This window comes from Mustelus asterias, chromosome 27 (genome assembly GCF_964213995.1).
Source record: "Mustelus asterias chromosome 27, sMusAst1.hap1.1, whole genome shotgun sequence".
NCBI classification, from domain to species: Eukaryota; Metazoa; Chordata; class Chondrichthyes; order Carcharhiniformes; family Triakidae; genus Mustelus; species Mustelus asterias.
In genome coordinates this window covers 3,635,474-3,656,467 of record NC_135827.1, presented here as the reverse complement: position 1 = coordinate 3,656,467, position 20,994 = coordinate 3,635,474, and the positions used below count along the sequence as shown (strand labels likewise).

General features: G+C 44.1%; 1 protein-coding gene across 2 annotated transcripts in view; it reads left to right on the top strand.

Annotated features, from left to right (window-relative positions):
* The first annotated feature begins 9,929 nt into the window (after positions 1–9,929).
* ets1 (v-ets avian erythroblastosis virus E26 oncogene homolog 1) overlaps positions 9,930–20,994 on the top strand; it is a 99,035-nt gene continuing 87,970 nt past the window's right edge. The window contains exons 1-3 of one of the 2 annotated variants that reach the window (XM_078199247.1): positions 9,930–10,053; positions 11,456–11,533; positions 20,609–20,750. In XM_078199247.1, coding sequence (XP_078055373.1) covers positions 11,465–11,533; positions 20,609–20,750 — 211 coding nt within the window. In that variant the 5' untranslated portion in view covers positions 9,930–10,053; positions 11,456–11,464. Of the gene's footprint in view, positions 10,054–11,452; positions 11,534–20,608; positions 20,751–20,994 lie in introns of both variants that reach the window. The other variant, XM_078199246.1, reaches the window with a different exon arrangement.

Sequence of the window (20,994 nt, the reverse complement as noted above, 5' to 3'; positions counted from 1 at the left end):
CAGTCCAAGAAACAGTGATCCTCTGCTCCTGTCACTTAGCCTATTTTATATCCATGCCACCACTGTTCCTTTTATCTCATGGATTTCAACTTTGCTGACAAGCCTGTTATGTGGCACTTTATCAAAAATCTTCTGGAAGTCCATGTACACCACATCAACCATATTAGCTTTATCAACCCTCTCATCAAAAAACTTAATCAAAAAACAATCAAATTAGTTAAACACAATTTTCCTTTAATAAATTTCATGCTGGATTTCCTCAATCAATCCACATTTGTCCAATTGACTGTCAATTTTATCCCGGATTATTGTTACAGTTAAATAGTCTGTGACATCATTGCTTTGCTTATTCTTCAACCACTTTTTTTTGGACAAGGATATAACATTTAGAATTCCCCACCTGGCCCCTCTCCTGTATCTAAGGAGGACTCCAAGATTATGACCAATGCCTCCACAACTTCCACCTTTGCTTCCCTCAGTATCTGCAGATGCATCTGATCTGGTCCTGACTTATCAACTTTCTTTTTATTCATTTACAGGATGTGGGTGCTGCTGGCTAGGCCAGCATTTATTGTCAATCCCTAGTTGCCCTTGAGAAGTTGGTGGTAAACTGCCTTCTTGAACAGCTGCAGTCCTTGAGGTGTAAGTGCACCCACAGTGATGTTAGGAAGGGAGTTCCAGGATTTTGACCCAGTGACAGTGAAGGAAGGACGATATATTTCCAAGTTAGGATGGTGATTTGCTTGGAGGGGAACTTCCAGGTGGTGGTGTTCCCAGGTATCTGTTGCTCTTGTCCTTCTAGATCATGGTGGTCATGGGTTTGGAAGGTGCTGCCTAAGGAGCCTTGGTGTGTTCCTGCAGTGCATTTTGCAAATGGTACACACTGCTGCTACTGTTCACCAATGGTGGAGGGATTGAATGTTTGTGGAAGGGATACCAATCAAATGGGCTGCTTTGTCCTGGATGGTATTGAGCTTCTTGAGTTCGAGCTGCGCTCATCCAGGCCAGTGGATAGTATTCCATCACAATTCTAACTTGTGCCTTGAAGTACAGCTAGCCTATCTAATACCTCTCTTTATCAATTGTTAGCTCACCCATTGTCTTAATGACCTCTTCTGTCACTGTGACTTTGACAACACCTTTGTCCATGGTAAAAACAGATGAAATACTCACTTAGCACTTCAGATGTGTCCCTGCCTCTGAGTAAATCGCTTTCTGGTCCATAATTGGCCCCACCCCTCCTTTCACCATTTTCTTACAATTTATAATAAAATAAACAACTTTTTGATTCCCTTTTATGTCATCATAAAGGTCTACAGTACAGACAAGGCTCTTCGGCCCATCGTATTTGCACCGGTGAAAGACAAACTACCCAACTATTTTAATTCCATTTTCCAGCACTTGACCTATGGCCTTGTATGCCTTGGCATTGCAAGTGTACATCTAACTCCTTCTTTCTATCTGTCTTATCCAATCTCTCTTCATAACTAAAACTCTCCAGCTCAGGTAACATCCTGGTAAATCTCCTGTGCATCCTTTCGAGTGCTATCACATCCCTCCTATAATGTGGATTCCAGAATTGCACACAATACTCAAGCTATGGTCTAATCTAACCAAAGTTTTATATAGTTCCAGCATAACCTCCCTGCTCTTAAACTCTATGCCTCAGCTAATAAAGGCAAGTACACCATATTCCTTCTAAATTACTTTATCCATCTGAATTGCTACCTTAAAGGATCAGTGTACATGCACACCAAGATCCCTCTGATCTTCAGTGCTTCCCAGAGTCTCGCTGTTTTTCATGTGTTCCCTTGCCTTGTTTGTCCTGCCAAAGTGCATCACCTCACACTTACCCAGATTGAATTCCATTTGCCACTAAACAGCCCATCTGACCAGCTCACCTATATCTTCCTATAGGGCTATTCTCCTCGCTATTTACCACCCTACCAGTTTTCGTATCATTCGCAAACTTACTGATCAACCCTCCTGCAATTAAGTCTAAATCATTTATATAAACCACAAACTGCAAGGACCCCAACACTGAACCCTGTAGGATTCCACAAGACACAGGCTTCCAATCAGAAAAACACCCCTTGACCATCAGCCTCTGTTTCCGGCCAATCAGCCAATTCTGGATCCAATTTGCCAAATTTTCTTGGATCCCATGGGAACTTACCTTCGCTATCAGTCCCCCATGTGGGGCCTTGTCAATAGTCCAAGAAGACTACGTCAAATGTCTGGTAACTTCTTCAAAAAATTCAATCGAGCTGGTCATGACCTGCCCTTAACAAAACCATGATAATTCTTGATTAATCCCGGCATTTCTCCAAATGCCGATTAATTCTGTTTCTCAGAATTGCTTCCAATAGTTTCCACACCATAGAAATCATAGAAATCATAGAAACCCTACAGTACAGAAAGAGGCCATTCGGCCCATCGAGTCTGCACCGACCACAATCCCACCCAGGCCCTACCCCCATATCCCTACATATTTTACCCACTAATCCCTCTAACCTACGCATCTCAGGACACTAAGGGGCAACTTTAGCGTGGCCAATCAACCTAACCCACACATCTTTGGACTGTGGGAGGAAACCGGAGCACCCGGAAGAAACCCACGCAGACACGAGGAGAATGTGCAAACTCCACACAGACAATGACCCAAGCCGGGAATCGAACCCAGCTCCCTGGAGCTGTGAAGCAGCAGTGCTAACCACTGTGCTACCGTGCCGCCCCGCTGAGTTTTACTGGCTGGCCTGCAGTTTCCTGGTTTATCCCTTCCTCCCTTCTTGAATAATGATACCACAATGGCTGTATCATCATTTGCAATGGTTTCTGCTCCTTCTTCTGCATGTTATAGAATCATAGAAGAATCACAGAATAGTGCAGAAGGAAGCCATTCGGCCCACAAGGTCTGCACCGACTCACCATCTTACCCAGGCCCTATCCCCGTAACCCCACATGCTTACCTCACTAATTCCCCAACCTATATATCTTGGGACACTAAGGGACAATTAAGCATAGCCAATCAACCTAACTGCACATCTCTGGACTGTGGGAGGAAACCGTAGCACCTGGAGGAAATCCACGCAGACACAGAATGTGCAAACTCCACACAGTCCACACAGTCACCCAAGGCAGGAATCGAATCTGGATCCCTGGCACTGTGAGGTAGCAGTGCTAATCACTGTGCCACCGTGCTGCCCATTCTAGATGGTGTCCCTCGGGATCAATCCTTGCCCTCCTCTGATTTTTAACAACAAGCGCTCCCTTGGCAACATCACCCCAAAGCACAGCCTCAGTTTTAACACAATTGTTGATGATACCGAGCTCTACTTGACCACCACCTCTCTCAAACCCTCCACTGTTGCTGAATTAACCCAGCATATTTCTCTCCACCATTACCATTAAGTTGGGGGATCAACCCAGGTTCAATGAGGAATGCAGGAGAACATGCCAGGATCAGCACCAGATATACTCGTGTCAACCTGGGGAAGCTACAATTCAGGACTAAATTTGTGCCAAACAGAAGAAGCTGCATGTGATAGGCGGAGCTATGCAATCCCGCAACCACTGGATCAGATTTAAGTCTTGCAATCCTGCCACATTCAGTTGTGAATGACAACTAAGCAACTCAAAGGAAGTGAAGTTTTCACAAATATCCCCATCCTCAATGAAGGGGAGCCCAGCACATCAGTGCTTGCAACCACCTTCAGCCAGAAGTGCCAAGTGAGTGATCCATCTCAGCCTTCTCCTGAAGTCCTCAACATTACAGGGTACCATTCTTCACCCAATTTGGTTTACTCCACATAGTATCAAGAAATGATTAAAGACATTGGATACTGCAAAGGCTGCTTCCAACTCCATACATCTTTCTGACAACTGTCTGGGTCTAAACCAGACTGTTCTCAACTTTGGTGGCATACTTGACCTTGAACTTCCAACCATATACCCGCGCCTATTTCTGCCTTCATAAAATTGTCCAACTCCATCCCTGTCTCAGTTTATCTGCTGCTCAGTTATGCCTTTGTTACATCTAGATTTGATTATTCCAATGCTCTTCTGGCTGACCTTTCAAATTCTACTCTCTATAAACTTGAGGCCGCTTAAAATCCTGCTGCCCGTGTCCAAGTTCTATTCACCTACCATGTAAGTCCTGGCTTCTATTCAAGCATAACTGTGATTTTAAAATTCTTGCCCTATTTTTCCCACAGACTGTTCCCTCCCAATTTTAAAATCTCCTCCAGCTCCACAATGGACTGGGTATGGCATATCCTCACTCATCGAATTCTAGCCTCTCGCCAACTTTATTTCCTTCATCATTGATGGCTTTCAGCTGCCAGGGCCCACAGCTTTGGAGTTCTCTATCAAAATCTCACTGGCACTCCACCTCTTACTTCCCTTAAGATGCTCTTTATCTTTGACAATGCTTTTGGCCTCCGTCCCTGTTTCTGTTTATGTGGCTTGGTGTCTACTTTCGCTTTATAGTATTTCTGTGGAGCTCCTTGGTGCAATTCATTATGTGAACATTTCTCTATAAATATAACATCTTGTTATTAATTGGCTCTAAATTTGGAACATCCTGACGACACCAGTCACTATATAAATGCATGTTTTTCTTTCATCTATTTCCTTAACTCTAAACTGATCTGCCTTCCTTCCTGGTGCACATTTGGTGCCAATTTTCTGCAACCAGTTTTGTTGATAGTCGCAGAACCAGTAGGATTCCAGTCTCGAACTGCAGAAGGGAGTAGACTTTTGGGTTTTCAGGAATACTGGCTTCAGAGAGGTGTAGAGGCAGTAATCTTATCACAGTCCTAAGAAGATGCAAGGTGTAAGCCGATGAGGTTTGACTGAGGCGTGATTATTGCTTGCTTATTGAAAACTCTTTTCTGTGGTGGCACGATGGCACAGTGGTTAGCACTGCTGCCTCACAGTGCCAGGTACCAAGGTTCGATTCTGGTCTTCGGTGACAGTCTATGTGGCATGTGCACGTTCTTTCCGTGTCTGCGTTGGGTTTCCTCCGGGTGCTCCAGTTTCCTCCACAGTCCAAAGATGTGCAGGTTAGGTTGATTGGCCATGTTAAATTGCCCCTTAGTGTCAGGGGAAACTATGTGGGGGTTACGGGGATAGGGCGTGGGTGGGATTGTTGTAGTGCAGGCCCGATGGGCCAAATAGCCACCTCTTGCACTGTAGAGACTCTATGATTCTTCTATTTGCTCAGGTTTGACAGCCTTTTACGTTCATAGTTTCTATACCTTCATGAATTCTGTAAAAGTATCCAGTCTGCAACTTGCAGATATTCAAGGGTCTCTGAATTCAACATACTCCCCTTAACAGTTATCTGTCTCTTCACATGCAATGGATTTGAATATAAATATTATGTTGAAAAGCTACAGTCAATCTTTATACAATGGGGAGCTAGTTGGTGTATTGGAGAAGCTTGTGCCTTTAAATGCTTCTGTAAAACACTCAAATTGTGGTTGCTGAGAAAAAGGTTAATCACAGTCTTAATTTCTCTGATTACTGTATGCTCAACTATCACATACTTCTTCTTTGGAAGAAGAGTCTTACCTCAGATTCATTCTGTTTCTCTCTGCACAGATGTTGCCAGACCTGCTATGTTTTTCCAGTACTTTCTTTTTTTAATGACATAAATTGGACTTGTATTCCCTGTATATAAAGAGGTGATTTGATTGAGGGTTTTAAGAATGTGAAAGGGTGGCACAGTGGTTAGCACTGCTGCCTCGCAGCACCAGGGACCTGGGTTCGATTCCCAGTTGGGTCACCATAAGACCATAAGACATAGGAGCCATTCGGCCCATCGAGTCCACTCCACCATTCAATCATGGTTGATTTCAACTCCATTTACCCGCTCTCTCCCCATAGCCCTTAATTCCTCGAGAAATCAAGAATTTATCAATTTCTGTCTCCACAGCCCTCTGTGGCAATGAATTCCACAGACCTACCACTCTCTGGCTGAAGAAATTTCTCCTCATCTCTGTTATAAAGTGACTCCCTTTTATTCTAAGGCTGTGCCCCCGCATCCTAGTCTCCCCTGCTAATGGAAACAACTTCCCTACGTCCATCCTATCTAAGCCGTTCATTATCTTGTAAGTCTCTATCAGATCTCCCCTCAACCTCTTAAACTCCAGTGAATATAATCCCACGATCCTCAGACGTTCATCGTATATCAGGCCTACCATTCCTGGGATCATCCGTGTGAATCTCCGCTGGACCCGCTCCAGTGCCAGTATGTCCTTCCTGAGGTGTCTGTGCGGAGTCTGCACGTTCTCCTTGTGTCTGCGTGCTCCGGTTTCCTCTCACAGTCTGAAAGGTGTGCTAGTTAGGTGCATTGGCCATGCTAAATTCAACCTCAATGTACCCGAACAGGCGCCGGAGTATGGCAACTAGGGGATTTTCACAGTAACTTCATTGCAGTGTTAATGTAAGCCTACTTGTGACACTATTGAATAAACTTGATAAACTTGAAACTTGAATAAACAGTGTAGATGGAGAGGAATTTCTTTCCACCAGTGGGGAGACTAGAAGATCAGGACGCCAGGACTTTACGGCCCCACCACAGTGGATGCAGTGGGCCATTTAAATTGCCGTTTACTTCAGCGGGACCCTAATATTCTGCAGGGTGGAAGGAGCCATAAAATCCTGGCCATAATCTTAAAACCAGAGCCAGGCCATCGAGGAGGAATATTTGGCACTTTTCTTCATGCAAAAAATGGTGTTGAAGTGTTGAAGTTTCTTCTGCAAAATGTAGTAGATATTGATTCAATTAATAATATTAAATCTGTGATTAATAAATTTTTGCTAGACAAATGCAGAACCAAAGCAGATGGCTCGAGTTAATGTACAGATCGACCATGATCTAATTGAACGGCAGGACAGAGTCTACATTCTCATGTTGCGAAATAGTTTAAATTATGAGGTCAATTGCATAGAGGAGGATTGTACTCCCTTAAATATTAAAATTTAAAGGGGTAATCTAATCAAGGTGTTGAAGAAATGTAAAGAAATTAACAGTTGGGTTGGAATTATTTCTCCTGACGTAGGAGCCTAGAATAAGGAAAGATAACAAGTTCTAATTTGAACTCGGCTGATCAGGGATGATGTCGGAAGCATTTTTTTCATGAAGACTAGTGAAAATCGAACTCTGTCCTCTGCCCCCAAAATATCTGTTGAGGTTCGATAAAATGAAAATTTAAGGGTTACAGATCTAAAGTAGACAGTTAGGCTTAAAATCCTGATCAGTCAATGATCGAACAGTGGAACAAGGAGACATTGGGCAGGATTTTACAGCTTTGCTTGAGCAAGGCCGGAAATTCCCACCCGAGGTCAACGAATATCTCCACCCTTGTCCACCCTTCACCCCCTCCGAGTCCGTGGCGGTGGGGCGGTAGAATTCACAGAATCACAGATTACTACAGTGCAGAAGAGGCCTATTGAGTTCACACTGACGCATGAAATGTCCTGACCTGCCCATCTAATCCAACTTGCCAGCACTTCGCCCATAGCCTTGAATGTTTTAGCATGCCAAGTACTCATCCAGGTACTTTTTAAAGGATGTGAGGCATCCCTCCTCCACCACCCTCCCAGGCAGTGCATTCCAGATCGTCACCACCCTCTGAGTAAAAAAGTTTTTCCTCAAATCCCCCCTAAACCTCCCACCCCTCACTTGTGTCCCCTCGAAACTGACCCTTCAACTAAGGGAAACAGCTGCTCCCTATTCACCCTGTCCATGCCCCTCATAATCTTGAACACCTCAATCAGGTCATCCTTGTCTTCTCTGCTCCAACGAAAACAACCCAAGCTTCATAGAATAACATCATAGAATCCCTACAGTGCAGAAGGAGGCCATCCAGCCCATCGAGTCTGCACCCTCCACAATCCCGCCTGGATCCTATCCCCGTAACCCCATATATTTACCCGAGTAATCCCTCTAACCTACACATCCCGGGACACTAAGGGACAATTTAGCATGGCCAATGCACCTAATCCACACATCTTTGGATTGTGGGAGGAAACCGGAGCACCCGGAGGAAACCCACACAGATGGTGATCCAAGCCGGGAATCGAACCCAGGTCCCTGGAGCTGTGAGGCAGCAGTGCTAACCATTGTGCCATCGTGCCGCCCTGAGCTTATCCAACCTCTCTTCATAACTTAAATGTCCCATCCCTAGCAGCATCCTGGTGAATCTCCTCTGCACCCATTCCAGTGCGTTCACGTCCTTCCTATAATGTGGCGACCAGAACTGCACACAGAACTCCAGCTGTGGCCTCACCAAAGTTCTATACAACTCCATCATGACCTCTCTGCTTTTGTAATCTATACCCTGATTGATAAAAGCAAGTGTGCCATATGCCTTTTTCACCACTCTATTAACCTGCCTTTCCACCTTCAGAGATCTATGGACAAACACACCAAGGTCTCTTTGTTCTTCGGAACTTCCCAGTGTCAGACCTTTCATAGTATACTTCCTTGTCAAATTACTCCTTCCAAAGGGCATCACCTCACACTTTTCAGGGTTAAATTCCATTTCCGGCGAAAGACTTGCAATTACATTGTGCCTTTCATAACAACTGAACATCTCAAAGTGCTTTATAGCCAATGAAATACATCTTGAAGTGCGGTGACAGTTGTAATGTAGGAAATGGATTTGCATTCAGGGAAGTTCCACAAATAGCAATGTGATAATGACCAGATTATTTGTTTTATTTTGTGTGTGATGTTGGTTGATGGATAATTATTGGGCAGGACACTGGGAAAACTTCCCTACTTCTCTTTGAAATAGTTCCATGGACAATTTTACCATGACCCAAGCAGGCAGATGGGCCTCATCTGAAAAACAGCACCTCCAGTGCAGTACTGAGCTGTACTCCCTCAGTACTGCACTGGAGTGTCAGCCTTAATTCTTTGTGCTCGAGCCCTGGAGTAGCATTTTAATCCAGAACCCTGTGATTAATGGATGAGTGTAGTACCAAATGCAACACGCATATACTTAAACAGGGCTGAATAGCCTACTCTTGTTCCAATGTATCTCCGGTCACTGATTCCCTCGTTACTTATCCCTGGCCAATGTATCCTTGCAAGTGTATCCCGCATGGTCACCCATGGCTTATTGAATAGCACTCTTGTCACTGAGTCACTGGTAGGTTTAAGTTCCACTCCTGGACTTGAGCAATAAACTCTAGGCTGACTCTCAGTGCTGTACTGAAGATATGCTTCTCTTTCAAATCTTTCAGATGAGAAATTAAACCAATTACATATGCTTAATATAAAAGGCCTTAATGCAGTATTTAACCAGGGTGAGTAGTTCAATTATCCCTTGTATCCTGGCCAATACTTATCCCTCAGTCAACATCTCACAAATTATTATCGTTATCACTGCTGTTTGTGGGAGCTTGCTGTCTGCAAATTGGCAGCTGCATTTCCTTCATTGCCATAGTAACCACATTTCATTGGTGAAGTGCTTTACAATGCTGTGAATGATGCTCTATAAATTTCTTTTAGTCAATGTGCCCTGGCCAATGGGTGCCTGGTTGATGTGTCCTTGATCATTGCATCCTGTATCCCCTAGCCGCTCACAGGCTCTCTGCTTGCTGGGTCCTGGGACACTGTGCCCCTGGACTCATACCCCGACCGCCAGTCCCAGAACCTAGTGTGCACAGGGCTGTTATATGTTCTTGTCAGCCCAAACACCAAAGTTTGCAAATATCCCAATGTCAGTCAGCCAGCGAGGACTCTGGAGCAGTAATATTTTCGGCTGTGTGAGACTAAATTGTAACTGGACCAGTCTCGGGCGACCTCTCGCAATTCCTGTATCAGGAAGGTTGGGATCCGGTAGGACGTGATGTAAATTACACAGGGCTGTTAAATAGGTGGAGTCCACTAACTGTCTCTGACACTCCAGCCCCGAGGATTTGAAGATTTGTGCTAAGTGAGGAGAAGGCAGTGTGAAGGAGTGGGAGCTGAGAGCTGGTTTGAGAGCAGGAGAGAAGGGAATCCGGCCGCTGAGGAATCCAGTACTGAGTCGCAAGGTAAATTCTGTCTGTTATCTTAGTCAGTGTTTCTGTGGCATGGCCACAAAATTGGAATTAAATTTGAAATGCCTCATTCTAAAACATCCTTACGGTTGTGGAGGGAATGGTATTGTCAGGGAGAACTCGTAATTCTGAGCAAGATAATTAGTGCTTCAGTTTCTACAAATCTCTTTGATTTTCTTTTGGGGGGGGGGGGGGGGTGGGGGGTTGGAAGGTGTGCCATTCCGTGCATTATTTCCCAGGGTGTGTACTAAGCACTGGATCACAATCTGCACGACTTGCTCATTGTACACAGTAGTCACTATGAACAATTGTATTAGTCACTGCAACATCTGTATCAATCCCCGGACAGATCACTCGGCACACGGTCAGTCATTGCGTGGAACATTGTGTGTGCCAATGAGTGCTCATAGCAGAATGCACAGGAAAGTGTATGAATCAATGGGAACAGTTTTGTCAATCATTATGCACAGCAATGTATCAATAACTAAAGCAACGTGTATCATTATGCGCAGTGACACAAGACTGCAGAGTTTATTGTGTGCACACCACACTGCACAGTGGAATAGATGAATCAACCTGCACAGCAGATTGTGTTAGCAGATATTGTGTACAAACTTCTATATTATTCAATGTGTACAACGCAGCGTATCAGGAACTTTACACCACAGTGTAATAGCATGTGCATCACTGTTCATGTTAACACCATTCATTTAATTTGGCAGATCAGTGCTCATAGAGATCCTGTATTATAGTAATTACATTAGTGGCATTTTAAACATTCAAACATTGTTAAACTGCACTTTGTGTTAGAAATGGAAGCAAGGTGTTGTGACCTGTCGTACTTGCAAGTTTAATTTTGATATAAATATGTATAGGCAGACTTACAACATAATTGGTTCCCAAACTCCACGTTGCAAGCCGAAACAAACTGTTTTTCCCACAGGAACAATGTTACAAATGGGGGATTGGTTCCTGAACCAAGGCACAATACCCTATTTTTGAGATATTGTTTCAGCAGTTTATTTCCCATGATATAATAGTGCCTACACTTTTTCAAAAGCACTTCTACGCTGTACCTGAGAAGTCATTTGCCCTTCGTGTGATTGTGAAAGGTGGAACTTAACAATCGGTAAAGACCAACAGGTCACTGCCGTGGCATCAGAAAGTTGAAACCAACATTGTCAAGTCAAAACAGGGTGTCAATTTATAAATGGCATAAGTGCCGTTCATTGTAACTCAAATCTTATAAAGTTGAAGACTGACTGTTTAGCAAATTAAGAGTAATTCACTGAGAAAAGATATAAATGGAAGTAAGCTAGGGTTGTGTTTCCCTTCCCCAGAGATTGTCAGAGGATCCAACATTTAACAGACTCTTGCTTCTTGTGGTTTTCAGCAGATCTTGAAGATGAATTATTATCCCGAGGCAATGATCGGAAGCTGCAGCTCCTATGCTCCACCTTACAGAGGCTTAATGGTAAGTTGTACGAACGGCCAGGCACTTGGAGCCTTGAGAGAGGCAGGAAATGGTAAAATCACACAACCTAAGCAGAGGTGTGAGCAAAAGGAAACATTACTCACCCCGTAACAGTCCCAAAAGACTTCCCTGTCAGCTACCCTCCTAATGGGGAGTTGGGGGGGAGAAGTGCTTACAATCTCCCAACATAATCATTAGAATGTGCCACTAGGTCTGGCAGTAAAGAAACACAAAGTCAAAATGCACTAGAAAATAAAACTCTGTATTCCCAGCTGTTATGTTGTGTTAAAGGACCAGCAAAGTCAAGTATGCATTGTCATGTATGATATATTGACTGAATTTGGTGACTAAACAATTTACTATATAACAAATAGACTTAGAAATTTGACTATTTTGCACTTATATTACAAATATGTAAACAGGGGCCTAAGGGACCAATATTGGCTTGTGTGCTCTTATTCTGGGCCAGAATTGCGCCAAGTGTCATATTGGGAAATGCATCCAATGTAGATGCAAATAGAGGGTCCTACTGCCTGACTGAGACACACTTTGCTAGATTTGTTTGTATGCCACCATAGAATGTGTCATGCATGCTGCAGTCAGTTTCTCTCACTGCTTGGCACTCAAATGAAATCCTTAAAGTAGTTGCTAAAGACTTCTGTATGAAATGGAAATGTGAACACTTTGAAATGAATGGGCTGCTATTGATAATCATTACATATTCCCCATATCCTCAGCCTCTCCTAACATCCATAGCCTGTGTTTAAACTTAAGGATCGAAGAATTTGAGTTTCAGATGTGCCACAGAGGCAAATCACTGGTCTCAGATACTGCGAAGATCAGTCAGTGATTTGCTTCTATGGCACATCTGAAAGTCAAATTCTTTGATCCTCCATTGATTACCATGTTGACTTATTCAACCACTCCTTCAACTCCACCTTTGATGACCTCAATCTGCAATTCACAGCCTCTCATCATGACCATTCCGCCTAAGCCTCCAACTACACTTCCTTAAGGCCAAAGCATGCAATCTTGATAGATGAATGGCTTGTCTGTCCATTGCCAGACCCAGTTGGGCTACATCAATCTCTTCCAGACCACACCTTACTTCAAAATGGTCAATTACGCTAGGTTTACCCTGGAGAACAAAGGTAACCCTCGCCCCATCCCAACTTCTTTCTTCTACCTCCCACTCCTTCCACCCTCAACTTCATAAACAGGTGCAAAAGTGCAAGGACATTTGTTGTTACCATGATGGAGACCATTCAAGTGCCTCTACTGTTTCCTCCCTTCCCCTTTGCAATCCAACCAAACCTTCCCAGATGTGGACCCTCTCTGGTGTTTTATCCTTTTGTTTTCTTTCCTGGAATGTGGATGACATAGCGAGGCCAGAATTTGTTGTCCATCCCTAATTGTCCTTGAACTGAGTGGCTTGCCAGGCCACTTCAGAGGGCAGTTAAGAGTCAGTCACATTGCTATGGGGTCTGGAGTCACATTTAAGTCAAACTGTGTAAAGATGGCAAATTCCCTTCCCTAAAGGGACATCAGCGAACCATGATGGCTCTTATAGTCACTATTACCGAGACTCCCCTCAATTCCAAATTCATAACTGGACTTAAATTCCGCCATTCTGCTCTTGTGATGAGATGTGAACGCATGTCTCCACAATGCTAGCCTAAGTCTCTGGATTATCAGTCTAGGGACATTACCACCACACCATCATTTCCCCTGCGCTTTGTCCCAAATGTCTGTCTCTAGGTCCTCTCTCAACACCATCGGTCATGAACCTCTAGCGATGATGCACTAAAATAGCCAAATCTCTTTCTTTGCTGAGTTTATTTTTTTTCCCTGAAGGATGTATGCAGATTCAGCATTTGACATGTATATATATCACTGGACTTATCCAAGGTGCACCAATCTTGACCAAAATTCTCAGAAAATCTAGATCTACTTGCAGCAGTCAAGCACCCTCTAAAGTTCCAGTACTCTCGCAATTGCCTCCAATTAAACATTGGGAAGAACAACACCATCATCTCCATTATCATAAACTATTTCAATGCTCTCCTGGCTAGCCTTCCATTCTCTGCCCTTTCAAATTTAGCTGATGCAAAACTCTACAGTACACACCAAACCCTATCACTGCTCAATTCTGTTGTTACCCAACCACTCTAAGCCTCAAATTTAAAATTCTTGTCCTCGTGTTTAGATCCCTTCATGACTTTGCTCCTCCCAATCTCTATAATTTCCTCCAGTGCCACAACATCACATGCATCAGCTCTCCAAACACTGGGGTTTCATGCAGCTCCCTCTCTCTTTCCTTCCTACCTTACTAACGATCTCTCTCTCTTGCATAACCCAAATCGTTGATCAAGCTTTGATTTCCCTTCTTTAGCTTGGTGTCCATTTGCTTCCTTACGTTTTTGAAGTGCCCAGAGAAGTTTTTTTTCATATAAAAGACATTGTTTGAATGCAATGTGTTCTTGTTGTTTTTGTTGTCCACATTGTTTCAGCTGGGATCAGAATTTTACCTGATAAAAACTGGAGGCTAAAAGGTGTAGATATTTAAATATGGAAATTAGCGTGTGTGTCCTTTTTGAATATTCATTTATGGGATGTGGGTGTCACTGGGTGTCATAGGCGAGCATTTATTGCTCATCCCATCAGAAGGTGGTGGTGAGCTGCTGCCTTGATCTACTGCAGTCACTGAGTCTTTGCGACTGTGTAGCACTGTGAGCTGAATCTTCATGCCCTCTCGATGTCACACAGTCCAAAAATTACAAGGTCAGCCAGCCCACTGCACTTCCAAACCCATTCTCAATTGCAGCCTAAATTTGAGGTTCAGCAAAGCTGCCCCAGGCAATTAGACTTGTTAAGGGTAAATAATGAAGACTGACAAAGTTTTTTTTCAGTCTCTTAGCATGACTGAGCCAGTTTAGCTTCCTGAAGGCACACATTCAGTGGCTGGCCAAGATGCCAGCAATCTAGGCAGGTCTATAGGCCCTGTCTGTCTGCCTGGATGGGGATTCACTGTGTGATTTGTCACTCATTGTGTGCAACTGTATGTGGGTGTGTTTCAGAGACTGTCTGGAAGAGTTCAGCATACGAGAGGTATGGGTTTCATTGAGAGAATTGAGGTATCAGACAATGGCTTCATCGAGCAATTTGCCTGATTTCTGGGGAATCCTACCCAGGAGGTATCCGAAGGATGCGCTGGGAGATCCTCCCAGAAGTGCCTTGGTAAGGATTGCCTGGGAAATTCAAAAATCCATTAGGCAATTACCCTGCACTGGGAACCATCTGATACTTGGATTTGAAATGTATACTTTAGATGGTTCCGATTCCTTTGATGGGAAAAGAATTAAAAACATTCCTAACTCCTGGGTAACTACAAATACTGAACTCTCAATGGAACTCCCCACTGGATCTCCTGACTACTCTCCACAGGACCCCCAACTAAGCCCCATCCCTGAATGTTCCCTTAGCCTTCCCAACTCCCGACGCCCTGACTACCCTCCCGATCACCCCACTGACCACCCAACCCCATCCCTCCCAACTGACTATTCCACCCCCGGCAACTGGCTACACTCCCCTACCTGCCCCACTCCACCATCCAACCCACCTACCTTACACTCTTACCTTCTCCCTGGCTTTTCAAAGTGGTTGTATCTTTAAACCCACCTGCTTGACAACAGCTAGTGCCGTAAACCGGGAGGGTGTGCTTTCCTTTCTCCGGACCCTGCTGCACTCGACAGAAGTACTCAGCAACCCACTGCACTGCACGTTTATCACCCGGCCTGAGTGAGAAGGTCAGGCGAGAAAGGCGCAGCTGCATTTCAGTGTAAGTTAATAGGAGTGGAGAGGCAATCCGGCTGTGACTGCCACACCATGGAAGTTCGGGCTAAGTTGCTGGAAGCTTATTTTGTTTGCTCAAGAGGTAACTTGGGAGAATGCTGTACCATGCTCATCAGATTGTGGGCAGTTGGTTTCTTTTCATGGGATTTGTGTTCTGCATCTGTTACGTTTTTTATGAGCATGGTGGCTGGAATTTTACCTGGCACGGGAATTGGAGCGGGCAAGGGGCGGAGCATGGGAAGGTCCATTGGCCTCGGGTGGGATTTTAAGGTTTTGGGATGAGTGAGGCCAGCGTCTCTACAAAATGTCTCAAGACTGCCGTATTTTTAAAAATTCAGTCACAAGATGTGGACATCATTGGAAATGCTAGCATTTATTGCATACCCCTAACACCCCTTGAGAAAATAGTGGTGAGCTGCCTCCTTGTGGCTTCCTGGGCCATTTTACAAACAAGCAAATTAGAAGCATTGGTTGGCCACTCGGCCCCTCAAGCCTGCGCTGCCATTCAATAAGATCATAGCTGATGTGATTGTGGCCTCAATTCCACATTCCACCTGCCCCTGATAGCCTTTCAGAGGGAAGCTAAACACATTGCTGTGCATTTGGAGCCACAGCGACAAACCGCACCGACCTCCTCAGAAGACAAACACAGGCCATGGCGGACAGTGTACCCTTCGTCATCCAGTATCTCCCCGGAGCGGAGAAGCTACGACATCTTCTTCGGAGCCTTCAACATGTCATCAATGAAGACGAACATCTCACCAAGGCCACCCCCACACCCCAACTTCTTGCCTTCAAACAACCTCAAACAGACCATTGTCCGCAGCAAACTACCCAGCCTTCAGGAGAACAGTGACCATGACACCACACACCCTGCCACAGCAACCTCTGCAAGACGTGCCGGATCATCGACACGGATGCATTCACCTCAAGTGAGAACACCATCCATCAGGTACATGGTACATACTCTTGCAACTCGGCCAACGTTGTCTACCTGATACGCTGCAGAAAAGACATGGTACATTAGGGAGACCATGCAGACGCTATGACAACGGATGAATGAACACCACTCGACAATCACCAGGCAAGAGTGTTCTCTTCCTGTTGGGGAACACTTCAGCAGTCACGGGCATTCAGCCTCTGATCTTCGGGTAAGCGTTCTCCAAGGGCAGCACAGTAGCTAGCACTGCTGCTTCACAGCTCCAGGGATGTGGGTTCGATTCCCGGCTTGGCTCACTGTCTGTGTGGAGTTTGCACATTCTCCTTGTGTCTGCGTGGGTTTCGTCCGGGTACTCCGGTTTCCTCCCACAGTCCAAAGATGTGCGGGTTAGGTTGATTGGCCATGCTAAAATTGCCCCTTAGTGTCCTGAGATGCGTAGGTTAGAGGGATTAGCGGGTAAATATGTAGGGATAAGGGGGTAGGGCCTGGGTGGGATTGTGGTCGGTGCAGACTCGATGGGCCAAATGGCCTCTTTCTGCACTGTAGGGCTTCTATGATTCTATGAAGGCGGCCTTCACGACACACGACCATGCAGAATTGCTGAGCAGAAACTGATAGCCAAGTTCCGCACACTTGAGGACGGCCTCAACCCGGACCTTGGGTTCATGTCACACTATCTGTAACCCCTACGACTTGCCTGGGCTTGCAAAATCTCACTAACTGTCCTGGCTGGAGACAATACACATCTCTTTAACCTGTGCTTAACCCTCTCTCCACTCACATTGTCTGCACCTTTAAGACTTGATTACCTGTAAAGACTTGCATTCCAACCATTATTTTGTAAATTGAGTTTGTGTCTTTATATGCCCTGTTTGTGAAGAGAACTCCCACTCACCTGATGAAGGAGCAGCGCTCTGAAAGCTAGTGGCTTGTGCTACCAAATAAACCTGTTGGACTTTCACCTGGTGAGACTTCTTACTGTGTTTACCCCAGTCCAATGCCAGCATCTCCACATCATTTGAAGTCAGCCAGAGAAGATAAGGATGGTCGGCTCCCTTCTCTCAATGGACACTAATGAACTAGATTGAGTTTTTAACAACCATCAGTCATTTCATGGTTACCATTATTGATATTAGATTGGAATTTCGGAATTGCATTAAGTAAATTTAAAATCTTCAGCTGTATCTTGAACTCGTTTCTCCAGATGAATTTTTTCAGGTGTCTGGATTAGTAACATAAGCATTACACAACTCAGGCTTTCCAGTGAGCTCTTGGGATAATACTGAGGCTGGCCAAGCAGAAGTTTTAAACTTGAATTCTGGATCCGTGGTAAAGTTCAGTCGGACGGGGAAGCATGAACCTCTTTACACATGATCCTATTAATGGAGACATGGTGGGTGGGCATTTTCAATGAGAGTTCATTAATTAGAAGGTGACAGTGGGCTTGGGTAATTGAAGTGGTTTAATGATGTTGCTGGAGCACCGCTTTCTTCATTTGACTTCTGTGGTTAGAATAGAGATTGATCAATGCCAGAGGCAAATAGGAAAGTAACAACGGATATCAGCCACTATGTCTGGTGATCAGTGATCTCTGCCTCAGGCCGTCTCTCACTTCTCGACACATTGAACAACTCAAGTTATTTTTTGTAAAATACCATAAAGGAAACTTTTGAAGCCAATTCTATCTGAGGATTTGTCAGCTGAGGACAATTCAATACTGGATATGTTAAGAAGGAGTATTACCATCTATATCTGTAGAACTGTTAGTGATCCTCTCTCTGATCCATGTCACTCTCATTGTGACATTGATTTGCCAATGAGTTTAATTGGTTGCAATCACAATTTTTCATTGTGGATTTGAGAATGATGAAGTACTGCAACATAATAGTAAATAATCATTATGCCTTTGAGCATTGAAAGTCATTTTCAGATTCTAAAATGTCTGTAAACATTTATAGAAAAGAGCACATTTTCATGGCCTGAATTTTACACTGCCCCACTGGCAGGTGCTCTGGTGGGCAGGGGCATGATGGGGGAAAGGGAACGTGAAATTGAAGGGATGGAATTCCCTCCTGCCCACCCTGACCATGCAACGATTTTACATTGAGGCAGGCAAGCCCACCCTTGCCGCAGTTGAGGCCCTTAAGTAGCCAATTACTGGCCACTGAAGGGCTGTTTTCCACCTAGCCTCAACCTTTAGGTTGACAAGAGGATTGAACTTGTGTGAGAGAGGAAGGTCGAAAGTCACACAAGTTACAGTGGGACTTCCTTCAGAATGAGGGGTGGAAGTCCTGCCGACAGCCGTTTAATGCTAATTCGAGTGTGAAATGACTGCAGGACACTTAAATGCAACTGTGGTGCACGCACCCACCCTTCTGGCCCTGCCACTGACCTTTCACATAGTGGGAACCTGCTATCAGAAGAATTCAGATCCAAGGCAAAATTCTCTGGCTGTTCATGCAAGTGGGAATCTCTGGTCCCACTGCAGTGAACGGAGATTTGGCTGAACCCCAAATTTTCCATCCTTGCTGGCAGTGACAGCCAGGCATGAATGGCCAGAGAATTTCAGCCCATGTCTGTCAAAATTAAAATGCTTTCTGCATCGTGAATTCCTTTGAAATTCAGTAATACTATTTAGGCAAATGTAACAGAAATTATGCATGCAGCAATATCTAATAAATAACAATCAGATGAATTTTTGGCGGGTTTGGTTGAGGGATGAATGTTGATTAAAACAGTAGGAGAGCACAGGGATGTCATTGGCTACTGAATCACCAAAAATAGATTTAATGCGTCATTTGTAGCAAAGTACAGTATCTCTGAGAAAGACGATGCAAGGACTGTGCCAGTACAAGCTCGAGGGAAGAGCTGAACAAAGATGGGAGATGGTGGTGTAGTGGTAATGTCACTGGATTTGTAATCCAGAGGCCTATGCTAATATTCTGGGTGCATAGATTCAAAGCCCACCACTAGTGGAAGTTAAATTGAATAAATCTGGAGTATAAAGCTAGTCTGAATGATGGTAACTATGGAACTATAATTGATTGTCATAAAAACCCATCAGGCTCACTAATGTGCAAATCTGCAGTCTTTGCCTTGTCTGGCATACATGTGACTCCAGACCCACAGCAACGTGGTTGACTGTTAATTGCATGTCAAGCCACTCAGCAGTTGAGGACAATTAGAGATGGGTAACAAATGCTAGCCTTGACAATGGCTCCCACATCACATGAAAGAGTAAAAATGGGGATTTTTAAAGCTATAAAGGAGTTTGAAAGGGTAGAAGTAGTGACGTGTGGAAAACCAGGATATAAATAGTTGCTGATAAGTCCAATAAGGAATTTAGGAGAAACCTCCTTTAAGTAGAAAGTGATTAGAAATTGGAACTTGCTACCAAATAGCATGGATGTGTAAAGAGCAACATATTGTGGAACTGTGTAGCTCCATAATGCCACATACCTGTTCAGAATGATACAAATGTTTGTGGTTGTGTCAGACGTATATGTTGTATCCAGTATTTAAAGTGAAATTTACCTTTTTATTTGAAGTATCATTTGTCTGTTGATTCATGTTTAGATTATATTGATTCTGATTTGGGTTAAAGTTAAATTTATTTTTTTTTAAAAGTCTTGTTGGTAACTTCTTCTTTTGGTTATTTTGATTCACTGGCCAAAATTTCCGGCCATTCCCATTGGCGGGATCTTCCAGTCCCACTAATGTGACCTCCCGCTGTGAGTGTCCCAGCAGAAGAGGGTGAAAATGACGGGAAAACATGTTGACAGTGGCGTGATCAGAAAGTTCTGTTGCTGACCAATGGCCAGTTGCCTCTGCTGATGCAAAATGTGCTGCGGAGGGGGTGGAAAATCTCCCTTGCTCATAGGGGTCATACCACTGGACATTGTAGAGGGATCATTACCCTGTATCTAACCTTCACTGTACCTGCCCTGAGAGCATTTGATGGGGCAGTATAGAAGATCCTTTCCTCTCTATCTAACTCATGTCATACCCAACCCAGAATTATTTGATGGAGCTATATAGAGATATTTAGCCTGCACCTAGACTGTGTTGTACCTGAATTGAGAATGCATAATGTGGCAGTGTTGTCCGTAAGCAATCGTTGATGTACTGATTCCCATCACTAAAACTAAAGCAATTTGTAACCTCCGAGTCCATCAGCTAAGACACTATCTGGCATTACGTTTGTTATAAAGAATTGAGTTCATAATGTTTGTATGTATTTGAAGTGGGCTTCAATATTACAAGGTGTTGTTTCTGTATTTCAGAGGCAGGTCCCTGTAGACATGTGTGAGGACCCATCCATGGTAGGATTTCCTGATAACTGCTACCAACAAAGATTCTATTACCAACAGCAGGACGAGCTCGCAGCTCAGGAGGTTCCTACTGGTCTTGAGTACTCCACTCCAGGTAAGAGCTCTAAACAAGCACAACACATCAATAATTCTTCCCCTTCTCCACTTCTAAAAAACATGTGCATTGCAACTCCAGTGCTGAATTTACCTAACTTCATTATGAATATGCTATTTCATCCTTGGAAAGGGGTTCAAATCAAAGTTTATCGCAAAGAGGAAGGTTTTCTGACTCTTTGAACTTTACTTGCATGAATGAAGATTTTCTCTCGCTAGTGAAGACCTGATATTCTGCAGTAAAA